The following is a 22599-nucleotide window of genomic DNA, read 5'->3' on the forward strand; positions in this document are numbered from 1 at the left end:
TCCTTTGGATAAACCTCTTCCCTCAGGATCAGGATCCCAGGGTTTCTGGTCCTCACTTGGGTTTCCTGTTTCTCTCCTCACTAGGCCCAGAGAGTGACTGCCAATCTCCACACTGAAGCCCCGTCTGCTCTCACTTCCTGGCTTTAGACAAGCCCCTAACTACTATTGCCCATCTTCAATTAGTGCTTGTCAATCAAGCCCAAATTCTCCTCCCAGGTGCAACCTACTAGGCTAATTAGCCCTTTCTGAGCCACCTTAATCCCTTCAGGAGTGAAGTGGGGTGAACACCCCATCACGCAATCCTTTTATTCCAAGTTCTGTTATTGACTTATCTCTGTATTATAAATAATACATGCCTCAACCCCATTGTGCTAGACACGGTACAAACACAATAGAAGACAGTCTCTGCCCTGGAGAGCTCACAATCTCAATATAAGACTTACCCTCATTGGGGTGGGATCTTGGGCAAGACCCTTCACCTTTGTGCTCCTGCCTGCTTATTCAGCACTCTAAAATGGAGCTCACAAAACATACAAACATCACAGAAGGGGTCAGAGACTAAATACATTAATGTCGGTGCTTGGATAGCCATAGCTGGAAGAAGGAATAAGTGCAAGGTGTTATAATTTCCCCAAAGACCTTTGCCAACTATTGAACATCCTACAGGGCTTGTAAAGGCTTTTTCACAGACAGTATCAGAGCCCTTTTTGCTTCCTGTGGGATATTGATCTGTTTTTTTTTTAAACAAGTGTTTTAAAACATACTGTAGTGTGTTTTTTCACTGCTTGAATTGGCATCAGGTCTTAGGTGCGAAGAACTGCCTGGGGGTACATGCCTGGCTCCGCAAAGGATTCAGCTACAGGAAGAATCCAGATGAATACTCAGGGGCATAGTTTCACTATTACAGGAAACATGAAGCTATGAGTTTGTTCAAGGGGCAGAACTTCCTCTAATTTCTTGCTTCCCTCTGCCACCCACCTCCCCAAAGCTTTACTTTCTGTTAATACCCTCATCAATGCAATATTGATGACTGTAGTTAATCAAGTTAAGCAGTTAATCAAAAGAGACTATTATTTCTCCCTGAAATCCCCATTATTCTCTGCATTGACAAGCATGTTTGCAAGGATGCATTGTGGACTGAACCACATAGGTTCTTTCCTTTGAAGCTAGCTCATTGTCATACAAAATCTGCCACCCTGGCTTGTTTATTTATCATGGACCCGTCATGGTTTGGAAATGTAGCTTAAAATAAATGAGCCTGAATACCACCGACTCTAGAGTTCTTATTAAACTGCTCGGTCCTGAGGAAATTGCTTTTCATAAACATCCTAAGCTCTTATGGGTTTCTTTTAAAGTGTTTAATACAGTGAGGGTCCTAGTTAATCTGAATCAATCTGCAAACTGCATCACTAATGAGAAAGGAAAATGTATTATTTTTCAATATTGGAATACTAGCGTGAAAAGGACATGGCTAGAGAGATGGGTGGGGATGCACAATATACATATATTATTCTCTTACTAGTTGATGCACCAGCCTATACTTAAAGAAAATGCCTTTAAATTTTTTTTCTTTAGTAGCCTCAAACTTTATGAAACGTTTATTCCAACCTTATTGTCTACGCGGTGGCCATCAACCCTCTGATTTTATCAACTGAGATTGGCTGTGTACAGACAGTTGTTTCCACCTGACAACAGCTGATGGCCTACATTAAAAGAAGAGCTGGGCTCAGGGCAGTCCTGAGTGGATTTCCCAATTACAGAGCCAATACCACTGCTTCAGTCTCAGAAGTGCAGAAGCCACCTTCTGTAGGTGCTCATTTCTTATTCAATATTTGCACTGTGGTAGCACTTAGAAGTCCCCTATCAGGCTCTGCTAGACATTGTACCCTCACAGGAAGGAGACAGTCCCTGCCCCAAGGCACTTACAATCTAAGCAAGTTCATTTCTAAAACTGGGTCCCATGCATTGCACAAATGAATGAAGGGCAGCTGGATGGTACATTCCTACAAGCAGTGCCATGGCTTGGAAATAGTGAATTTAGAAGGATGACCCAGATGAGCTCTGCACACTCCGCAGCTCCAAGGCCTTTAGGAAGGAGAATCCCTGTGTTCCACATCTGCTCCTACACACCAGCAAGGTATAGAAAGGGGATGTCCAAGTGACTGGAGTCTGGGTACTTGTGAAGCCAGCATGTGATGGCTACTCCTGTGAAGTGGATAGTGTTATACCCAGTGAAACTACCTCAAACTCCCCCCTCCCCTCCAAAAAAAATCCTTGACAGCCTCCTTTCACCCAGTCGCCACCTCCTGGATTTCTGAAATAATAATCAATGGCCTGTCAGAAGTGAGTTAGTGGGTCTTAGTCCAGTCCCCACTAAATATGTCCCAAAGTGACAAAAGCCACATATCGGCAGTCTCAGAATAGGCAACAAAGAGTGACCACTTCTCTTCCTGCCTCTCACATCAGGGTTGAGACGCATTGCCGGGGAGGAGGAAAGGAGGGAGTCTTATGCCAAGCTTACTTTTCTGCACTACTGTAATGATTTCTTGGAAATTTTTCCAATGACAAGATTTTCCTTTAAAAACATAACCTTTATTCAAGAATGAGATTTTCACAAAAGATATGTACTTTATGAGAAATTGTGCTTATAAAAATGGTAAATGAACTATTTCAATAGCTATTTTGCCAGGTTTTTCTAAATAAGTTTTTAATATTCTTGAAAAAAATGAGGGGAGGGAGTTAAACTGAGAAACAGGTCTCTTTTGAACACTTCAGAATGAAAAGGTGGTCTAAATTTTACATACATACAGGTTTTCATTTTTTTGGACCAGCTCAAATTCTTTGTATTCTAGTAACACATAGAAAATTCCAATAAAAAATGAAGGCTCCATCATGCTACATGCCATGAAAAACATTTAATAAACAGACAGCTCCTGAGAGAAAAGACTTCAGTCTCCAGAGCTGCCCTGTGAAATGGGTACAAAACAAAACAAATTAACCAGCAGATGCTCCACCTTCCATAGCTTTACAATCTGAACTAGACAAATGACGTCAACCTTGCATTTTTCCCCTCGCTGACAGATAACATGATACAAGGAATTCCCTAGACCTGATCCTGCATCCAGTTTGAGAGGAATGATGCAGGTCCCAGCCCTTGTCACATACCCAACCTTCTGCAAATTTGAAAGGAAGAGATGAAACATAGCAGCTAAAAGAACAAACAAGAACTCCAGAGTGCCTGACCCTTCAAATAAATTCATGTGCATTAGTGCCTGTGCAATAACATGGAGCCAAGACTCCTTGGCATCACATTTTTTAAAAAAAAGTAAAAACTAAGGATCTGTAGCCAGGAATAAATTCTTATTTGCATTGAGGCTAAATTGAAGAAAATGATGCGCATTTTTTCCTCCCGGAAAATGGGCGATGTAGACCAATCTGGGTTGCTATGCAACCAAGGCCTGCACATGGCTGATAACACTCAAGGCATTATCTGCGTGCCTGACTGCACAGAATCAGAACAAAGCCTGGCTAATGAAGCTTTCAAATGCTGTTGGCTCTGCCTTTGACGGTTCAACACAGGCTCTCCCTGCATGTATGTGACAGTCACAGCAGTGATTCAACATCCCCTCCAACCATGGATGCCTCTCAAGCCTGGACAGGAAAAGCCCAACGGCAAGTGACAGACAGACAGCAGCGGAGAAGAGTGGCAAAATGTCTGACATATAGCTAGTTTTCAAAATGGAGGACAGCGACACAGAATGAGAGAGAGAGAGAGAGAGAGAGAGAGAGAAAGAAAAGAGAGGATAAAAGAGCAATCAACAGGCATGATCTGCAAAACGATGAGCAACCTGCACCAAAGACCAAGCGGATTTTGTTTAATCATAGAGTGCAATAGTCCTAATTCACCAAGGCTAGAGTTTATATTCATGGTGGAACAGAGACAGGGAGCAGAAGCCTTTCTAATAATAGCCTAACCAGGAGGAGGAGAAAGACTGATCCTTCTCTTTTGGGTTATGTAGTTCAAACACCCCCTGCTAATGCATGCACTAATATGGGGAAGGGCACTTAAAGACAAAAATCAAGTCTTTAAAAAATGCTGTGTTAGAATAAGTTTGGTTCTAAATGTATTTACTCCATTCATGGATGGATGCAATTTCTCTTAACTATCCCGCAGTTGGAGAAACAGATCCAGAAAACAGGTGAACGCTGTCCCCAGCAGGATAGAGTACATTGTTTTCCCCACACCTTGTCTGTCCCCACCCACCCCCGGCTCTCCCAGGTTATACTGAAAAGGTCCCATTTTGTAATTTTTACTGCAAAATCGGATAGTCACTACCAATCCCATTGTTAACAGGGAAATGCACTGGGGATATTCTTCTTTAGAAAGGCCAGTTGATTAGATACCCTCTCCTCCTGCTACACCTCTGTCCCCGACAGAGCTGTCATTGTCTTTTCCCAGCTTCTCTGCCATCCACCAGACAGTCCATTTTCTGGTAGGACAGAAGATACCACAAGAAGGAAGGAGATCCTATTTGTTCCATTTCATGAATTTTTCCATCTCTTTTGAAAGGATCATGTTAGGATGTGATGTGCATATCTCCTGGGATCCTTTACCTGCAATCACAGAGCAGTCTGGGTAAACACTGTACTTCCTGTTCTCTGTCAGCAAAGAAAACACACAGCTCTATCGAATGCTGCCCATCACCATTGTGTTGGAATGTTTCCACACAAAAATCAGTATTAGTGATCCTAGTGGACCCCATAGGCATCTGGCTCTCCTTCATTTTCAGGGTAAAAAAAAAAAAAAAAAAATCTCTGCTTGTGTATCAAGATAGGGTTTGTTGAGTTGCAGCGGAAATTAAACAAAAGGGGAGCCATGTTCCATCTTCTTCCGTTAAAAAGAGGGTGATGCGCAAGTGGGGAAGAGGGAAGAAGAGAGCCAATCTAAATACCTAAATGTAAAACAACCTCTGGGTCTGATCCTGCTGTCACTGAAGTGAACATGAGTTTTGCAGATGTCTTGATGATTCAGAAAGAAGCAGGTAACCTACTGAATCAGCGGCACCTTGGGTTGTCACGGGACGTGTCCCATCCAGCTATTAACCAGCCTCAACCTTGCTTAGCTTGAGTGAGCTGGGGCAAGGGGAAATCACAATTCAAGGTTCTATGGCTCCAGAACAAATTTAACAAGAGAGACAATTATGCAGCTTTGCCATTAAGACCAACATGTGAAAAGCTTTAAATCCATGCAGTGTATGCCACTCCTGAAATTTGCAAGTCTCTTCCCCACTTTCCAACGAAATAACGCTCTTTCAGTCCGTTTGTTCTGTCACAGGCAGCCAAAGTGCAGCCAGGCTTGATCGATTCGCTAATTACAGTAATTTTACCTTAAATGCAGGCAGCTGAGTGTTCATCAAGTCACAAATTCGCCGTTTAGCAAGAGACCTCCCCCCAGCTAAATAATTAGGGATAATAACAAGTGGCTCATAATAAATGCAACACACAACAATATGTGCTAAGGACATGATGCAGAGTCAGGAGGGCTATTAGGGAACCCCCATGTCTATTTCTCCTTTTGAAAAAAACAATGCAATATCCTTAATTGTCTTGCTTGAAAACTGGAATCTAGCTCATCAGCCAGCTCTGTTGGTTTGTTATAAGTAATACCCAATTATTCCCTTTTTGGCTGCCTCTTATTGTGTCCGGAGAACAGCTTACCACAAAGTCATCAGCACAGGCCAAGAGCATCTTCTTCAATGTACGCTGACAGATATGAAAAGCTGCAATGCGAGGCAGCGGGAGACACCGATTATTTATGGAGTTCCTCGCCTCACAGCCCTCCAGCTTTTTCTTAATCATTAAAGTAGCAAATTTGTGAGCCACCCCTATAACCTGGTGTGGAAGCAGAGAAAGAACTGACAGGAAGGGGATACAATGCATGACAGTTCGTTAGCAACAGTTAAGCTAACTGTAACCCTAATAACGCGAGATTTGTAGAAGTGAGTAATGTGTGAGGCGAGTGGGAAAGAACTGTGTGAGAAGTTGCTGCGACCTTGTGTAGATAATATGGAATGTAGACTAAGAGTCTACATTAGTGAGCAAAACAAGATATCAGAATGACCTATGTATAAACAAAATGCAGCTGTTGCTTATTATTGTCTGTAACAAAAGGTATAAATGCTTGCTGTAATTGTTTACCTGTAGGTTTTAGTACCATAATGTACGTACATGAAATAAGCTGGGGTACCCTTAGTGGGGGAGAGGGAATCCTTAGACTGTCCCCCACCCATTTTCCAATCACACACACACACACGGAGGAGGATGCCCTGTCCGCGCTAGCGGCACATAAACTAAGGATCTCTCCCTACAGGGTAGTCACACAGGAGAGACTAACGAGGATGGCCACGACCCTCCTACACCTCCCTTCAACAAAGAGCGTCGGCTAGTCTCAGAGAGACAGCAGCACTTACTCTGTTGCATCCAGTGAGAAGATCAGACTGTCAGTGGCTCACACAGAGAGGAAAAGGGGAGGGAAGATGGGTTCACACACTCCTAGACCGAGGTAGCCTCCTCGCCGGATGATGCCACTGACAGTGAACCGGCCCAGGTCGGAAACGGAGCAGTTCAAAACTCCCTGCGCAGTTGTGAGAGTTAATAAAGCATCTGACTTGCTGTACCCAAACAAATAGTGAGAACTCTGTTTTTCTCCGACACTGGCATGGCTATTTGGGCCTCTCTTCCCCTCTCTCCCCACACCCATCAATATCTTCCTGGAGGGGAAAAAAGGCAGTAGATTTTGAATTTGCATAAGTTTAACTAGGCTGGGGATTTGCCTCAATTACAAGGGTCGGAGTGGCTGTACCACTACAACACCACTACTGCCACTGGTGGAGCTTACTCTAGGGTTTCAAGTAAGAGGTAAAGGCTACCAAAGCAGATAGTGGTTTTGTCCTACACTAGTGGTTGCACCATTATAGTGTACTAGCTATAGTCAGGACATCTGTCAAGGAAAGGCCTTCGAGTGATTACTAGTGATTGGGAAAGTAGTTTCCATGCCCTCCCACACCAATGGAGAGGAGCTGAAAGCTCCAGCACCACCATCACACCAAGTACAGTACTCAGTGTTGTTGCCATTTAGGGCAGATAGGGGACTCTCAACACCTTGAAAGAAAAACACATGCAGCTCTGGAATTTTGCCCTTGCCACTTCCCCTGTTGGCCACTAGAGGCTTCTGTGCCACTTGCCCTGCAAGCTACCTGCAGTGAGCGAGTGCTTGTGAATGCCTGAAGCAGAGTGGAGCCCTGAAGTAGGTACAGCATAGCAGAGCCACCCTGCACCCACAGTGCATGAAGGGGGTGTTAATGGAGGTCAGGGCCTAGGGAAGCCCCATCCCATGCAAGCTGGAAACAGGGGGCAACTGCTGGAGCCTGCCCCAAGAGTGCGTGCCTGTGGTAGTCTGCTGGGAAGGAGGGGTTTTGCAGAACTCTGCCAGAGAAACCCCTCCCTATAATATAATCTGCCACATATATATGTGTGTGTATGTTTCAGAGCACCCCTTCTCCCCCCTTCAGTGTATTAATCTGCCGCCCCCTTACCCAGCCTCCCAAACACTTGTGCAGATTCTCCAGATGTGCCCATTCCTGTTGCTTTCCTCAGCACTAGGCTTTTCTACTCCATCCATTCCCCCAGCTTCTTTGTTCCTTCAGTCCTCTCTTAGTGCTGTCTGGGGCACCTGGGAATCACACCTCCATCCCCTGCCCAAGCCATGGGGTGGGGATAACAGGAGAGAGTTTATTCACCCTGCTGTTCCAGCCCAGGGACAGGGCCATGACGGGAACCTGCAAGGAGGTGCTGGAGAGCCAGCTACAGAGGAAGGAAAGGACAAGTGTTTCAGGCATGCTCCTGGGCCTTCGAGAGTGGTGGAGCTCAGCCCATTCCAAGTGCTGAAGGACAAAGAAGCTGCCTTCTCCCTCTCCCCCACCTCAAAGGGATGTTCCCATAGAGGGACAGGTGTTCCCCAGAGACTTCAGAAATCCTGAAAACCTGCATCTATGGGGAAAACTATGGAAACCAGAGCTGCCAACTCTGCTGTCACCACCTATGTGGTGTAGTCACTGCAACTCTGCATTATCTTTAGTGGGACCTTGATAAGTGGCCTATGGTTTAAGAGGTTGGCCATAATGCATCAGTCTTGCCCAACTGGGACAGTCCCACAATCCAAGGATAAACTTTATGGCACTAAAGCAGGCACAAAATGACTTTCACGTCATGTTACTTTAATCCGATCAACGGCTGCCCGAGACATTAAAACCCAGTGAAAAATATAGACAAACACTGGAATTAATGCTTTATGAATCGGGTCTTAACATATAAAGTGTCACCTCACATTTAACAATCTTCCCAAATTTAGGTTTGGGGATTCCTTTCATTTGTATGGCGTTTCCCTCCCCCAAATTTCAGAGGCTGCTTGAGAATATCTGCAGAAAGAACTTTCAATTCATAACCATGTGTTTGTTCTGGAAACCTCCAGTTTTAACCAGCCCGTCACCACCACCACTTAAAACACAAAAATGTATCCCAAACCAAAGATTTTTTTTAAAGCTTACAGTTCCCCTGAAAATCATGACCTATTGGCAGGAATTTGTAGAAATTATGACATTTTTAGTGAATAAATTTATGGGGAGGAAGTCAAACTCCTCACAGGCAAGAGGCAAAGGGGGAGAAAAAGCATCTAAATGTGATGGATAAGTTATTTGTTACGAATTATTCATGTTGCTTTAGCAAATGTGTTTGTTTAGCAGAACTGTTCTGTTATCTGGTTGTTTTTCTATAGCATTCATCTCTCCGTGCTAAAGTTTCATTCAGCCACTGAGCTTATTCTTGTTCAAGACTTCATTGTATTTCTACACATATTTTGTCCTGGGGCAAATGTTTTTTAAATAGGTGACATTTAAGTCAGTTCCACTTTATTCATATAAATCTGTTTAACCAACATTTTGCAAAGCTCTCGCATGCTATTTCCAATTATCACCTCACGTCTCACTGTGAACAGTATACAAGGGAAGTCGTTGAAGGCTGAAGCGTTCATTTCCAAACAAAAGCCATAGAGATCGTTACGGGACAATAAGGCTCAGGAATGAAACGATCAGCAGTCTGGTTTCCTTCCTTGTGACAAGATCTTACCTGGAACCTCATCAGGTGTGCCATGCCTCAGTTTCTCCTTGTGGCCCAGTGTCTCCCTCCAGCTGGTAGGATGCTTTGGGTGCTTTAACCCTCTGGCCAAACCAAAAGGATCCTCTCCCAAAGTAAATGAGTCGAACAAAAGCAGACCGTCCCCCTCCCTCCTGGGTTGAGTCCCTTTCTCCTGAAGATAGGGATTAACACCAGTTCTTGCCCATCCCCGAGATAAGTTCTTCTCCATGGCTGCAGGGACCGGGTGTTGGGAGGCTCCTCCCCCTTCTTCCACAGTCCTGGCCTGGGAAACCCTAACTGAAGAGCAATTGCACAGAGGTGTCATCCCCATACTGCTCCATCTGTCCAAGCCCAGACCATCCTCCTCCTGCCCCAAAGCATCACCAGAACAAGAGCTCCTTACATCTCAATGCAGAGCACACTCCTCCTTGGCCCTAATAAAAAAAAGCAACAACCCTGTATTCCAGGATGTCTTCCAGAGGCCTGTGATGGAGACCCACCGATAGCTCCAGGCCTCCCTGCCAGCTTTCTAACCCAAACTCCACCCCTTCCTTGGGTGCTTCCTTTCCCCAGCCTTTAGTTGTTTCCTCAAGGCTGCCTTGCACACACTTCTTTGTTCCTTCAGTCCCCAATTAGTGCTTTCTGGGGCAGCTGCTTCTGTTCCCTTCAGTTCTTCCCTTCCCAGGTCCAGCTGTGGAAATGCACCCAGCAGTGGTGCTGGAACTCAAGAGTGCTGGGGGTGTGACAGCACCCCTGGCTTTAAATGGTTTCCATCATATATAGCGTGTAAAGTTTTGTTCAATGGCTTTCAGCACCCCCACTATAAAAACTGTTCCAACACCCCTGCTCCCAGGTACATCTTGCCCTCCCTGTCTCCCTCTTATTTAGTGGGAGTCATGCCATCACATGATTCCCTTCTCAGTCATACAACTCGTCCAAGTTTTAAAAGGGCTGAGGCCTACAAGTGCACTGGTAGCAATTTACCTTTAAATGGCCAGCTTGCTCTGTTCCAGACCTCATCACTTCCTGAGAATAGGTCTGAAGGGCACCTCATCCTAAGTGAGGAGGTAGCGTCTACAGAGAGTTTGACTCCGGTCCCATACCACAAGGAAGACAGAGACAAGTTGGTAAGCTTGTGTACATCTTGCCAATGTCTGGAACTAAAGACATGGGGAAAGTCAGAAGTTACTTTAAAAAAAACAAAAAAACAAACACAAAACCAAAAGGTCATCTTGTAGTTAATTTGACTGGTCGTTTTGCCATTGAGTACTAAGACTTACAGTCAATATGTTTTATTGTAATATTGATAATTTCACTTCAAGACCTGTAAAAATGTATTGTTTATATTTTGACTTGAGTCTCTCTGGTTGACCAAATCTTAGCCCCATGTATAGGAGTTTTGCCTTTACCTTCAATAGAACAAGGATCTGTCTCTTTATAGCCTAATCCTGCAAATATTAATGCCCAAAGTTTTACTCACTGTATGCCACCAAGACTGAATTTGGGCCACTGTCGTCAAATGAATTTAATAAATCCAGCGTGGAACTGAGATCAGAATATAGGCTAGTATCTCCAGTAGACAAACATAGTAGCTGAATGTATTTTTGTCCAGTCAAGCTCGTAGTTGCTATCCCATCCTAAGTGCGGATTTCATACCCTGCCACTGGAACATGGGACATAAGAAAGCCATTTATCTAACATCTTATGATTCTTTTGTTGCTTTATTGATGAAGTGGATTTTAAATACACCATTAAAACTATTGTAAAAAGTTAATAAAAGCTAACATTCAAAACAAAACTTTTACATGGTGGTGACATTTTTCTAGCCTCACCAGACTTGGTCTTTTTTACAAAATTAGGAAACTGAAAATACCAAAGAACATCAATTCTATGGACAGAGATGAGGAGTTTGACATACAATTTGAATATAGTTTTATATTCCTAGCCTATTTGCCTCATGAGATATTCCCTCGAACCTTGTTTTTCACAGCACTTATTTCACATTGTTTGGTTTGCTGAGAAAATCACCAAGAGATGAGTTGTTTTATAGAAGTGATGGAGTAGCATTTTCCTTTGTCCCCACCCTCTAGCCCTTGTAGCCAATCAGAATGCACAGTTGTTATAGCACTATAAAATATTCCTCATACCAAAGCAAGCAGAGTCCTGTACTGCAATTTGGACTATCCTGCTGCTACTGTTGTCCGTCTTTGTACCTTGAACTATATATATTTTTTAAAACAAGCACATCTCGTTCACCACTACTTTGGCCAATGACCATTGTGTTTTCATGTATAAAGGATCTCTATTGTCTCAAAAGTACACTATTATACTTGCCAGTTTCATGTCAGATTTTCAAAAACGTGCACAAACTGTCTGTAATTTGCATGCACAAGCCAGACGGTTGTACCTGCAAATCATATAATATTAGGGTTGGAAGGGACCTCAGGAGGTCATCTAGTCCAACCCCCTGCTCAAAGCAGGACCAATCCCCAGACAGATTTTTACCCCAGTTCCCTAAATGACCCCCTCAAGGATTGAACTCACAACCCTGGGTTTAGCAGGCCAATGCTCAAACCGCTGAGCTATCCCACCCCAAAATAGATGAGGAGCATTTGAATGTTCAGTTAAATTAACTGTGCATGCAAATTAGGCATGCATTTTGTATCCAGATTTGAAAACTTTGAAAAAAAAAATAGCCAAGATGTAGAGTATCCCTCCTACTGATAACGCTAAATCATTACCCCCAGCAACCAATTGATTGGCATTTCCCAACATTCTGAAGCGTTCATATCTTGCCATCTCTCTGAACAACCGGGCTGAGGTTGGGAGAAGGGGGAATGCAAAGTCAGTTGCTTATCGGCTTGGGAGGGAGGGGGGTCATTTGTTTGTATCTGGTAGGAGTGCTCTGCTCCAGTTCCCAATGGAGAGATATTGTAATGACTTATGAAATGTCACTAGACAAGTTTTACATTGAAAAAAAAAAAAACTGAATATATAAATAAAGCTACCTAGGATAGTAGCCTATGGGTGGAGAAAAAAAAAAGAAAGCCACGTGATTTAGACCTATCAGGAGTGCATCTTACAATACAAACACCTTTAGTAGGAGAGCATGAATGGGCTCATCTACATACTTCTAACTCCCGCATCATTCATGAGATGGTCCCCTGGTATCCAAAGACGTGCCACCATGCAGCAGCAGCTATTACTTTAGAATATTGTATTCATGGTTTTGTAAATCTCTGCTGTGTTTTTGTTCTTTTCTTTTGCTAATGCTCATAACAATCGCTTTGGCCAAGATTTTTGGAAGTGACCAGTAATTTGTGGCCCTTGTGTTTTGAGGGCCCAAACTAAGAGCAGCCTGATTTGCAGGAGTCGTGAAGCATCCTACCTCTGAAAACCAGGCCCCTCTAAGGTCACTTAAGTAACCCCTCTCCCCTCCCAAAATTGAGGCACCATAGTCGTTAGCCACTTTTGAAAATCTTCACTTACAATTTCAGATTGTTATTTAGGCTCTTTAAAAGAGGATCAGGAGAGTGGAAGAAATGAAAGTAATGATCCCTCAAATCTGTGCATCTGCACATCATAGCTTTAATCTAAAAAACAATCAAAAACAACAGACATTCTCATATAGACAACATTTTAAAAAGTCAGCAGCGTAAATACAGAAACAACATCAGGACTAAGAAGAATTAAACAGAATATGGCTCAGCTGTTTCTCAAAGATCTTAATCCTCTCAAAAGAATTTAACTGGGATGGAAAAAGGAAAAGAAATCTATACTTAAGTGCTCTTATAAGAAATTTTATGATTCCAAGACAGGGAAGAGCAACAGCTAAATATCAGTCTGAGAAAACAGTACAGAGGATCAATTCAGATGGCAATGGAAACAATTCAATTAGTGAAATAAATAATACTGAGATCGTCTCCAGGGTGGATAAGGATGGGCAAAAGATGACTTTCTGAAGTATACTTGAAGGACAGCCCTGTCTGTGCCACATGAATGTTTAAAATACATTATATTGCCTGCTGGGGGTACAGTTAGACGGATAGATTTGCTGCACATTCTACCATTGTGTATAGTGGGCTCCTTCATTCTTTAGGGGTTTCAGCACCACTGTAAGGATAGTGACACTTCTGAGGTACTCTTCCAGAGCTGCATTCCAGTTCTGATCTTAAGGAAGCCAGTACACAGATGTTTATGCTACCAGACAGGCTGTAACTATTCTGGGCTCTCCCCAAACCCAGGGCATGCACACTCCAGAGTCATGGAAGGTTGCAGCCAGTATAAAAGAGCCCGATTCAGTGCTCACAGTAGCCTGATGGAGTTTGTAGTCAAAGATGATCTCCGCACATCACTTAGATTACCTTTACCCTGGCAAGGACTATAAGAAACTGTGTGGAGCTGTGGCCAGGTCAGACTAAGCCTCACATTAATGTTGATTTTGCAGGTTTTAACATATGATCTACCACACCCAAACCAAGTCCAGTTTGGCCCCTATATCAGGACAGAAGTTCTTTGAAATACAATAAAAACATTCCTCAAATACTGTTCCAGAATCTCTCCTCTGCCACCTTTTACCCTGGAGGTTTCACAAAGATGATCAGGCAGCAAAACTAGATGCTGGTCTTCCTTTCAGTACTGGAGCACTTCACATCTTGGGTGTATCTATTATGATTTCTACTGTGCATTACCAACAGGACAGGTAAAGGGACGGGGAAGCAGCTCCTCCTTGACATATCTCTTCTATCAGCTGGTCCCTCTGAGAAGAGCTGATTCCAAATCCATGTCTTTCCAGAAACAATTACTTTTTCTTGTGCGCAGCTTTAACTGTAGATGTGTTATTTGAAGAACGCAAGGCTCTCCTTATATCAGGTCACTCATTATATCACTCCACAAACAAAACCAAAAGCATTCTAACACTTTTCAGAGAAACCATGAGACTTGAGGAGTGGGGGGATGGGGGAAAACGAGTCTAGTTCTCCCAGCACTGTACATGTGACACTCACTGAAAAGTCCATGAAACTTAACACATACAAGACAAGGAGACTAGACTGTTGATAGTGCTAGTTGATTTGACCATCTCTCTCCTCCAAAATGAGGACATGGTCAAAATAAAGAACAATGCAAACCCAAAAGGATTAAGACACATTCTACCAGGTTCTTCCTCCAGGACAGGTCTCTACCCCACTTTCTCTGCACCTCTGCTTGCAGGTGCTTTACTAAAAGTATTCACACCTTCTGGATTCTGTGACCTAATGTTGACTTCCGTTGGTTACCAACTCTCACGTGCTCTCTTTTTTCAGCCTGCTGTAACTGAACTAGTAAAAAACATTCCAAACTAACACTGCTTATTTCCCTCCAAAGTAACAATCTTCCTCCATTCTGGGACGCCACATTCAATAAGAAAAGTTCTAGCTTTCTGCTCCCACCCAGAATCTTGAAACAAAAGTCTATTTTCACTCATGTTTTCCCTAGAGCATCCGTGGAAAGGACGGATTTTGCTTTATAATCCATTCAGCATGGGGGTTGATGTGGTACAAGTCTAAGAGGTATGTATCTGGATCCAGGCAATGTTCACCTGTTGGATAAAAACACAAATTTTGAAAAGAAGTATTTTGCACCCTCAGTCCCATAGCTATTACTTTTTCCTGTGTGTAACACTATTCAAATTACTTTAAATATATATGTATAGCTATTTAGAGCAAACAAGTTCCATAAGTCAGTAATAGCTACCCTTGTTTTTAGAAGTGGACTCATCACGGCTCAAGTTTTAAGAAGTGGTTTTCATTTGTAAACAAGCAACTTTACCCATGCACCTTAGGGGAGTGGGACAGCTCAGTGGTTTGAGCATTGGCCTGCTAAACCCAGGGTTGTGAGTTCAACCTTTGAGGGGGCCACTTAGGGATCTGAGGCAAAAATCAGTACTTAGTCCTGCTAGTGAAGGCAGGAGACTGGACTCAATGACCTTTCAAGGTCCCTTCCAGTTCTATAAGATGGGTATATCACTTCAGGACCATTAATGCTTCCAGATATGAGATAGACAATTCCACCTCTGTGCTGGTGATGCGTTTTGCATGTATAATGTTCTATCACTTGTTTGTGCTTTGCTGGAATCTGATCTGAGGCCTAGTCTGCATTAGAAAGTTTTACTGGTATAACAATTTGGTTATGGGTGTGATTTCTTTTACTGAAATAATTATACTGGTAAAAGTCCTAGTGTGAACAGTTATACTGGTATAAAAGTGACTTTTACCAGTATAATTATTCCCTTTCCCATACAGGAATAAGCGATATCAAAATTACTGCACCCCCAACTAGAGGGGTGGTAGCACTAACGTACTGCTTTAAATACACCATTATAAACTCTGAGTTTAGAGAGGGCCTGAGTGTGCAGGCAGTGGTGTTGGAGAAGTTTAAGCACAGAGATGGGTTACAACCTGATCTTCCCTTTAAAAACATTTTTTTAAAATAACGAAGTTTCCTTACCTGTGTTATTAATGCTACCTTAGCTTATAATGAGGACAGAATTTGTATTATTTAATCTAGCTTTCACAATCTATGCTGCTTATTTCATCTTTTTCATTTCAGCTTGGTCAATTAAAAGCCACATTTGTTATTTTCACATGTGTTTCCAGTCAATTTCACTTTCTGGTTCTCATGCACTAGAGAGTCTTTGGGTTTATCACATTCCAATGCAACGTTTCAGAAATCAACATCTATTCTTTTTTAAAATCAACCAGAGATCAGATTACCTTTTACTTTCCTTACACAGTTCTGCTGCATATAGAAATGGCAGACCAGAATAGAAGCATTAAGAGTAATGCAGCAATTTACCGACTGTATTAACTACGGAAGTGTGGCCCTGACTCAGCAAGGTAATAAGCATGTGTCTAATGCTAAGCATGTGAGTACCTTTCATTGAAGTCAACATCATGAGCTTAAAAAAAGGCATGTGGTTAAACACATCACCCGCTAATACTTACATGTGACAATAATTTGTCCTGCCAACTGTTCTGTGTATTTTTAATAAAGAACTGGCAGCTAAAAAAAATAAATAAGTTCATTCTAGATCATGAATAATTTCCCCCAGTGTTCTGTGTGTTTAAGTTCTGGGGTAAGTTGACAGTGTCCCTTAGAATAAATGACACTTAGTGGGCCATCCTCCAGCATATGAACTAGTAAAGATTCCTGAACAGATACACTCTTGTGGCCAACTTCAGTCACTACAGAGAACCAGCCTACCATCCCCATTCCTAGCTTTGGCCTTTTATCACAATAAAGGCATAATAACACAGTATTAACAGCCAAGAACTTTAGTGCTGGTAAAGACCTTCATACAGATCACTCGCAGCCTTTGGATCTGGTCGAAGGGATTTAGTTACTTCTATCAAGCAGGCAGAGTCCCTTGTCTTCTGTTGATACTATAATGGAGAAGCATTAAAGACAGACCTCTTCTGGTAGATAGAGTTATTCTCCTGACAATCCTATAGCTCATTATAGATGGACATTACAGAAACTCCATCTTTGTGCTTAGTCCATGTTGCCTCACCTCTATGTCCTTTGTACTCATTAGCAGAGACCATCTTTAAAGATTCCTAATACCATAACAAGCCTTATCAGTCCTCACAAGACAAGCAGGAACCCAACTAGAACCTTGAATTTGTTGAGCCAGCTGCTATCAGGGAAAGACAACCCAAACAGGTTGTTACTAGTTCATTAGTGAGCAAGCCTTCCAGCAGCATTAGCCTTCTCCTTTAATACGTAATAGATGATGATACTGTACATCATATTATGGCACAGGTTCATTTTTACTAATGCTGCAGACTCAGTCTTTAAACAGGACGAGGTGTACAATGGAGACTGACTCACAAGAATAAAGTTGGGTTTGGTTAGAAAACCTGTATATGAATTAGAGGATGGCAGAGGATGGAATGGCATTGCTCTGGATGTCTGTGTTAAAACCACAAGCAAGTTCTGCAGGTCATTCAGAATTAGTGCCAGAAAAGCCTTTGTATCACCGTGAAAAGAAGTAGACACGTACCTACCTCTGCTGCATTTCAGAGAAGTTCCTTTAGAAAGCGTAACTATTTTAGGGTCACATTTTAAAGAGATCTCTACTGTAGGCACCTGCGCCAAGAGCTCAGCACTCACAAGCTCCCATTGTTCCAAATGGCCTTGTTCTCTAGGGGAGCTGACCACAACTTCGGGATGTCTGGGCTTTAACACTGTTTATTGGGCCCATTTTTTAAATAACTCCCCTCTCTATCAAGCTGGATTGCCTGGATAACCACTTCAAGGACTCTTTGAACCGCTTAAGTGACAGAGGGTTTCGTATGGGTCCTGTGTACTTGGGTGAATTTCACCCATGGGGAGTACAGTTTGCTCCACCTTTATCAGAACCCTCTCCCGCAGCCAGACTCTTTCTTTCTTAATTCCCCACTAATGCCCCAGCACCAAGAAGAGATCTGTAGCTATTCAGCATCCAATCTCACATACTTATATTGCCGCCTACTTCGTAGAGGAGCAGGTTCAGCGACTCGACAGCACCATTACTGCAGGAGACAAAGAAGAAACACAACATTGTAATTGGGCTTTGTACAAGGCAGGCTGGAACAATCGCATCAACTCAGCAGTTCATGTTTCTAAGGCCAGCAGGGGTAAGAGAAGCTACAGGGCATAGGGCAGTAGACTCCCCTCGTGCTCTAGGAGTGCAACTCTTGAAAAGATCACCCAAGAATAAAGACTGAAGCAAGGGACATTCTTCACTGCTACGAGACCCACAAAGGGCTGGCAAAGGACTAGCTTCTCAGACAGAAGATAAAAGGCACAAAATCAATGTCTATCGGCAGCGTTCACCTTGGACGGACAGCCTATCTGAACAGCACTCGTCTGTGTAAGGAAGACTGCAGCAGCCTTTGGCAGGGAAGGCAGCTGGTCATTGGGATATTAGTGCTAATGCTTTCCAGTCTGATGTGACAGCTTTGATTGCTTTCTCCCCTGCTCTCCTAAGCCTGGACATACCCTGCCCAGGGATGGGGTGCAAGAGATGCATCAATGCGTGCTTCCTGAAAACACTGCCAGATACAAGCAACTGTCTGGATTAGCACAAAGGGTGATATTTTGGCTGCTAAGTAAAGCTGACACCACCTCTCCTGGTTTACTTGCAAATTTCAAAATGGAAGCCAATAAGGGTTTCCCTCCCCCTCCCCCCCCCCAGAAGGGCATCCACTCCTCCTCCCCAAGAGGATCTTGCACATATTGTTACAGTTCACCTGCTCTCTAGCACCCAGGGGGCAGCAGACCAGTAACTGCTCCACATCCCCAAAAGCCCATACGATGACGCAGTCACAATTTAAAGGGAGATTAGGGTTTCCTCTTCCCCCTCCCAAACACACTTCAAAAGATTTAAACAGCAAACCAGAATGAGTCACTGAATGTAGTCACTATATAACCTTTCTTCCCTTGCCAGCCTCCCACCCCTGCAAGAGAAAACATATGGAAACTGGACTACTCTGTCTGCTTATAATGAAGAAAGAGGCTTTTACCGTTTGATGAGGCTGACTTTGTTGACAATACTCCAGCCGTTCTGACTGAGGTGTTTCTGAAACTGCCTCAGGACATCAGCAGCTTTGGTTCCATTGTTCAGATGAACCTCCAGTGAATCCTTCAGTAACAGAGATGTCTGGACTTTCACTGTCTTGGAAGGCTAAAAATAGAGGGGTGGGGAATGGTTTTAAAAGAAAGACATTGGCAATTTAGAACAAGAGAGATGCCAGTTTTCTAAATGGAGGTGGGAAATCATGTACAAGTACAAATCCAATGGCCCATTGATGGGATTTATACCAGGTTGAGATGTGAAAATACAGAACTGTCTAAAAGCGGTGAAGATTAAAGAGATCGACTTTTGTTTTAATATTGTAGCCAAGGATGGAATTGTTGGTCTTGGATATAATTTGGAATAGAATTAAGTGTGGGTGCCCTCTGGTGGTCATGAGTGGTCTGGGCATTCAAGCTGGTATAGAAACTTTGACGTAGCTAGAACAGTCCGTTCCAATGAAATGGAAAAGCTTAGTGAAATTGGGTTGATTTTGCCTGAATTTCATTTTAGAAGAAAAACTGAAAAGGAGGGGGTTCTGAAAGCACTGAAATGCCCCACTGCAGCATTTTCCAAACAAAACGTTTTGATTTTTAAAAAATTTCTATTTTGGTTCCAATCAGAACAAAGCCAAAATTTCAGTCTCAAAATCCTTCATAAAACTGAACTTCCGTTCTCTGCACAGTCCTTTGAAAGTTTTATAATGGCTGTCCCAACGCACACAGTTCTTCCTCTTAAATTATACCTGTTTGTTCCCTACTGGATGGATAATTGCCAACTCTATTAAGCAGCAGCTTTTCAACAGTGATAACATGCATTGCATAATGGGGGATTTGAGAGTGACCTGTCCCTTTTGTTTAATTGATTTGTGGTTTCTAATTGTTTAATAGTAAAAGCCAAAATTTGTAAGTACACCACAGTCTGTACATCACTTCCTAACTTTGGCATTTTTTTTTAAAAGGAAAAAAAGAGAGGCTCCCATTTAGTAACTGTTTTAAACAGAATTTGGATAGGGTCTGTCAGCACCCATGGGAAAGAAAGTGGTACGGAAACAAGTGCAGTGAATCACTATTATTATTTGTATTATCTCACTGCCTATGAGCCCTAGTCATGGAACTATTGCTTGCTAATATCCAGCATCACTGCATGCACCTTTACTCATTAACGCTGGTGTCATGCAACCCTACTGATCAGAACAAGTGTTTTGAAGCACAAAAGCAGAGCAGGAGAGACAGACAGGTACCTGAAGGCTGCTGCCCTCATCTCTAGGTTTCTACGATTTCTAGCTGGCACTTGTAATAAAAGCCAGTGTGTATCAGTAAGATAAGCCAGTATGTCCATTGTGAGCATACAGGGCCAAATCCTCAGTTGTGTCAAGTTTACACTTGGTGCAGCTAAGACAACAAGATTCAACCGACAACATTTCAAATTTCCCTCTTCACACACAAGCCTGAGAGCACATGGCATCTAGGCCACAGCATTTGCACAGTTTAGTAAAGGAAATGGGGGTGTTTTGCAGCAAGCCAGTGAGACGAATTTTCAAGGAGTTTGTTGTAATGTTTTTTTCTGTTTCTCTTTAATTTTGGTTTAAAGAGAATTTAATTCCCTGGCATACACTCATCATTTATGAGGGGACCTTTAACGGGAAATCCTCATTCAACCCCATCCTCAGAGGGTTCAGCTTACTTACTTCTGCCTGGTTCTTCTCCACTTTGTCCTTGTCTGCGTGAATCTTCCGTAGCAAGTTTTTGATCCGTCTGTCGTAGAACTGGTACCTCCGGCTGCTGCTCTCATTCAGTTTTCTCACTTGAGCTACCAGGAAAGAGGAGATCTAATGGAAATAAAAACAAACCAATAAATAGAACCAATGGAGAGGGGTGCGTGGATGGATACATTCAAGGACTAGACAGGCATTCTATAAAGATACTCGGAAAGCACTAGGCTCCAACAAACGTTGACAGTTACACTGGCGCACGCGTAAATTTTCCCTACATTGAAAGGTTGATGGGGTTAAGGAGAACATGGTGAATGGGGGGGGGGGGGCACATCCCCACCCACTTTCAACCCTGAGGAAGAAGAATGCCTCCTGGGGCATCTGCAGAAAGTTACTCCTGCAATGTCCATTGCCCTTTAGGGGACTTTTGGTGGCTTTGTTTCTTTTTAAAAGGGAGGATTTGTGGCTTTATGCATATCACATCCACAGGCCAGGTCACCTGCAGAGAAATCAGTGAGTCTTTCAAAGATTTCTATTGTAAATAGGAAAAAGCCCCTAAAAAACAACATTCCATAGACATAATATTTTGCTTATGTGCCTTCAGAACAGCAAAGACAACAAGAGAGTTTAGCCAAACAACTTTTGTCTACAGAGTTCTGTTTCGTTTAAGATCTCCAGGATTATCTCATTCTTCTGAGTTATAGCCCAGTCTGGTTAATGCACAGGTTGCTATCACCCAACAGCCACGTGACTTACAGTCCAAAGCAAGTCTTGGTAATGGATCATCATCCGCACAACGTCAGCTGCCCCCTCTGCCAGCTGCTTCTCCTTCCCTTCTGGGATCTTATTCGCCAGTCCTTTATGCATGAAGAGATTTGGAGCGATGACTGTGGAAACATTCCAGAGATTCATTTTGTTCTTTTTCTCCCTAGCAACCACTTTACTGAGAAATTCCAGCAGAGCCTGAAAGAGGGAGAAAGACATGTGGTTTCAAGACATCTGTGCACAGTACGATTCAGCAAACCTGATTGGGCAAGTGCTGGGTTGCTTAGTTGGTTAATGTCAATAGCTTTTCATTTCTGGAGACCTTAATGCAAATCACAAGTGTAAGTGGGCTTGGTGGTCAGGTCCTTGCACTAAGAAGGTCATCAATTAGTTGTACCAAGCTGTGGTGGCGGCTTTTGGGGCGTCAAATTCATAAGTCAGGAAAGACAACAAGATTTGAACAAGGCAGATAAGGTCTTCTTCCCTGACCCGTGGCAGGTTGCATCCTTTGGAATTCACACTGAAAGTCAGATTCCAAAGACCCCTCAAAATTCAAAGCTTCACTCAGACGAAACAGACAAGCGTCTCCTGTTTCTACCCAAAACCATAAGCCATCCAAGCTGCCTCAGAACACTAGAACAATTAAGCCGGAGTTTTAAAGTTACAATAGTTCTGCAGGACTATGCAGATATAGCACTTTGATCGTCTGGAGGCGGCACTATCGAGCAACTTGGGAGATACTTGTGGGAATTAAGGACATGGCTTCTGCAGTACTCCTACCACCTGGGTACCCAAACTGCTAGAGAACAGAAGTAAAAGCCAAATGTCCTGCACTGCCACAAAACTGCCCCTGAAACAACATTCTCTTGTTCAAAATTAGCTGCATAGGTGAGAAAGGGATTTTAATGCAGTCTGATCTGTAGGGGGTAGAAAGTTAAAACTTCTGCAGCACTTTTTTCCGCATTTTAAACAGATATTATATAAGAATCACAAAGATCAGCTGCATCTTGGTATCCAAGAGCTAAGGAGACGTTGGTCAATGGATATTCTAATAGGAAGAGCCAGATTTTCAAACATGGGCATAAGATGTACCCTGACAAGACATGACTCCTGCTGCTCCTGCATTTGCATGCATAAACTTGGCAATCCCACTGAACTGACACAGGAGTTTTTTTGGCCCCAGGCATCCACACCTAGACAAGTTAATGGAGTTGATGCAAGATCAAAAGAATAAGTCCAGATTGCTTATACCTCTCTCTCTACATGAGGTATTAAGACATAGGTTCTCTGGAAGGATTCACATTTTCTCACACAACTAACTGACACAGTAGAA

General features: G+C 42.9%; 1 protein-coding gene across 39 annotated transcripts in view; it reads right to left on the bottom strand.

The window, feature by feature from the left end:
- Positions 1 to 12756: 12756 nt before the first annotated feature.
- Positions 12757 to 22599, bottom strand: part of ARHGAP40 (Rho GTPase activating protein 40) — a 73340-nt gene continuing 63497 nt past the window's right edge. For all 39 annotated transcript variants that reach the window (XM_042858286.2, XM_042858285.2, XM_065565828.1 and 36 more), the window contains 5 exons: positions 21258 to 21464; positions 20478 to 20618; positions 18738 to 18898; positions 17689 to 17744; positions 12757 to 14770 (listed from right to left, as the gene is read on the bottom strand). In XM_042858286.2, the coding sequence (XP_042714220.2) occupies positions 14664 to 14770; positions 17689 to 17744; positions 18738 to 18898; positions 20478 to 20618; positions 21258 to 21464 (672 nt within the window). In that variant the 3' untranslated portion in view covers positions 12757 to 14663. The remainder of the gene's footprint in view (positions 14771 to 17688; positions 17745 to 18737; positions 18899 to 20477; positions 20619 to 21257; positions 21465 to 22599) is intronic.

The sequence above is a fragment of the Chrysemys picta genome, chromosome 13, assembly GCF_011386835.1.
Source record: "Chrysemys picta bellii isolate R12L10 chromosome 13, ASM1138683v2, whole genome shotgun sequence".
Taxonomy (NCBI): Eukaryota; Metazoa; Chordata; order Testudines; family Emydidae; genus Chrysemys; species Chrysemys picta.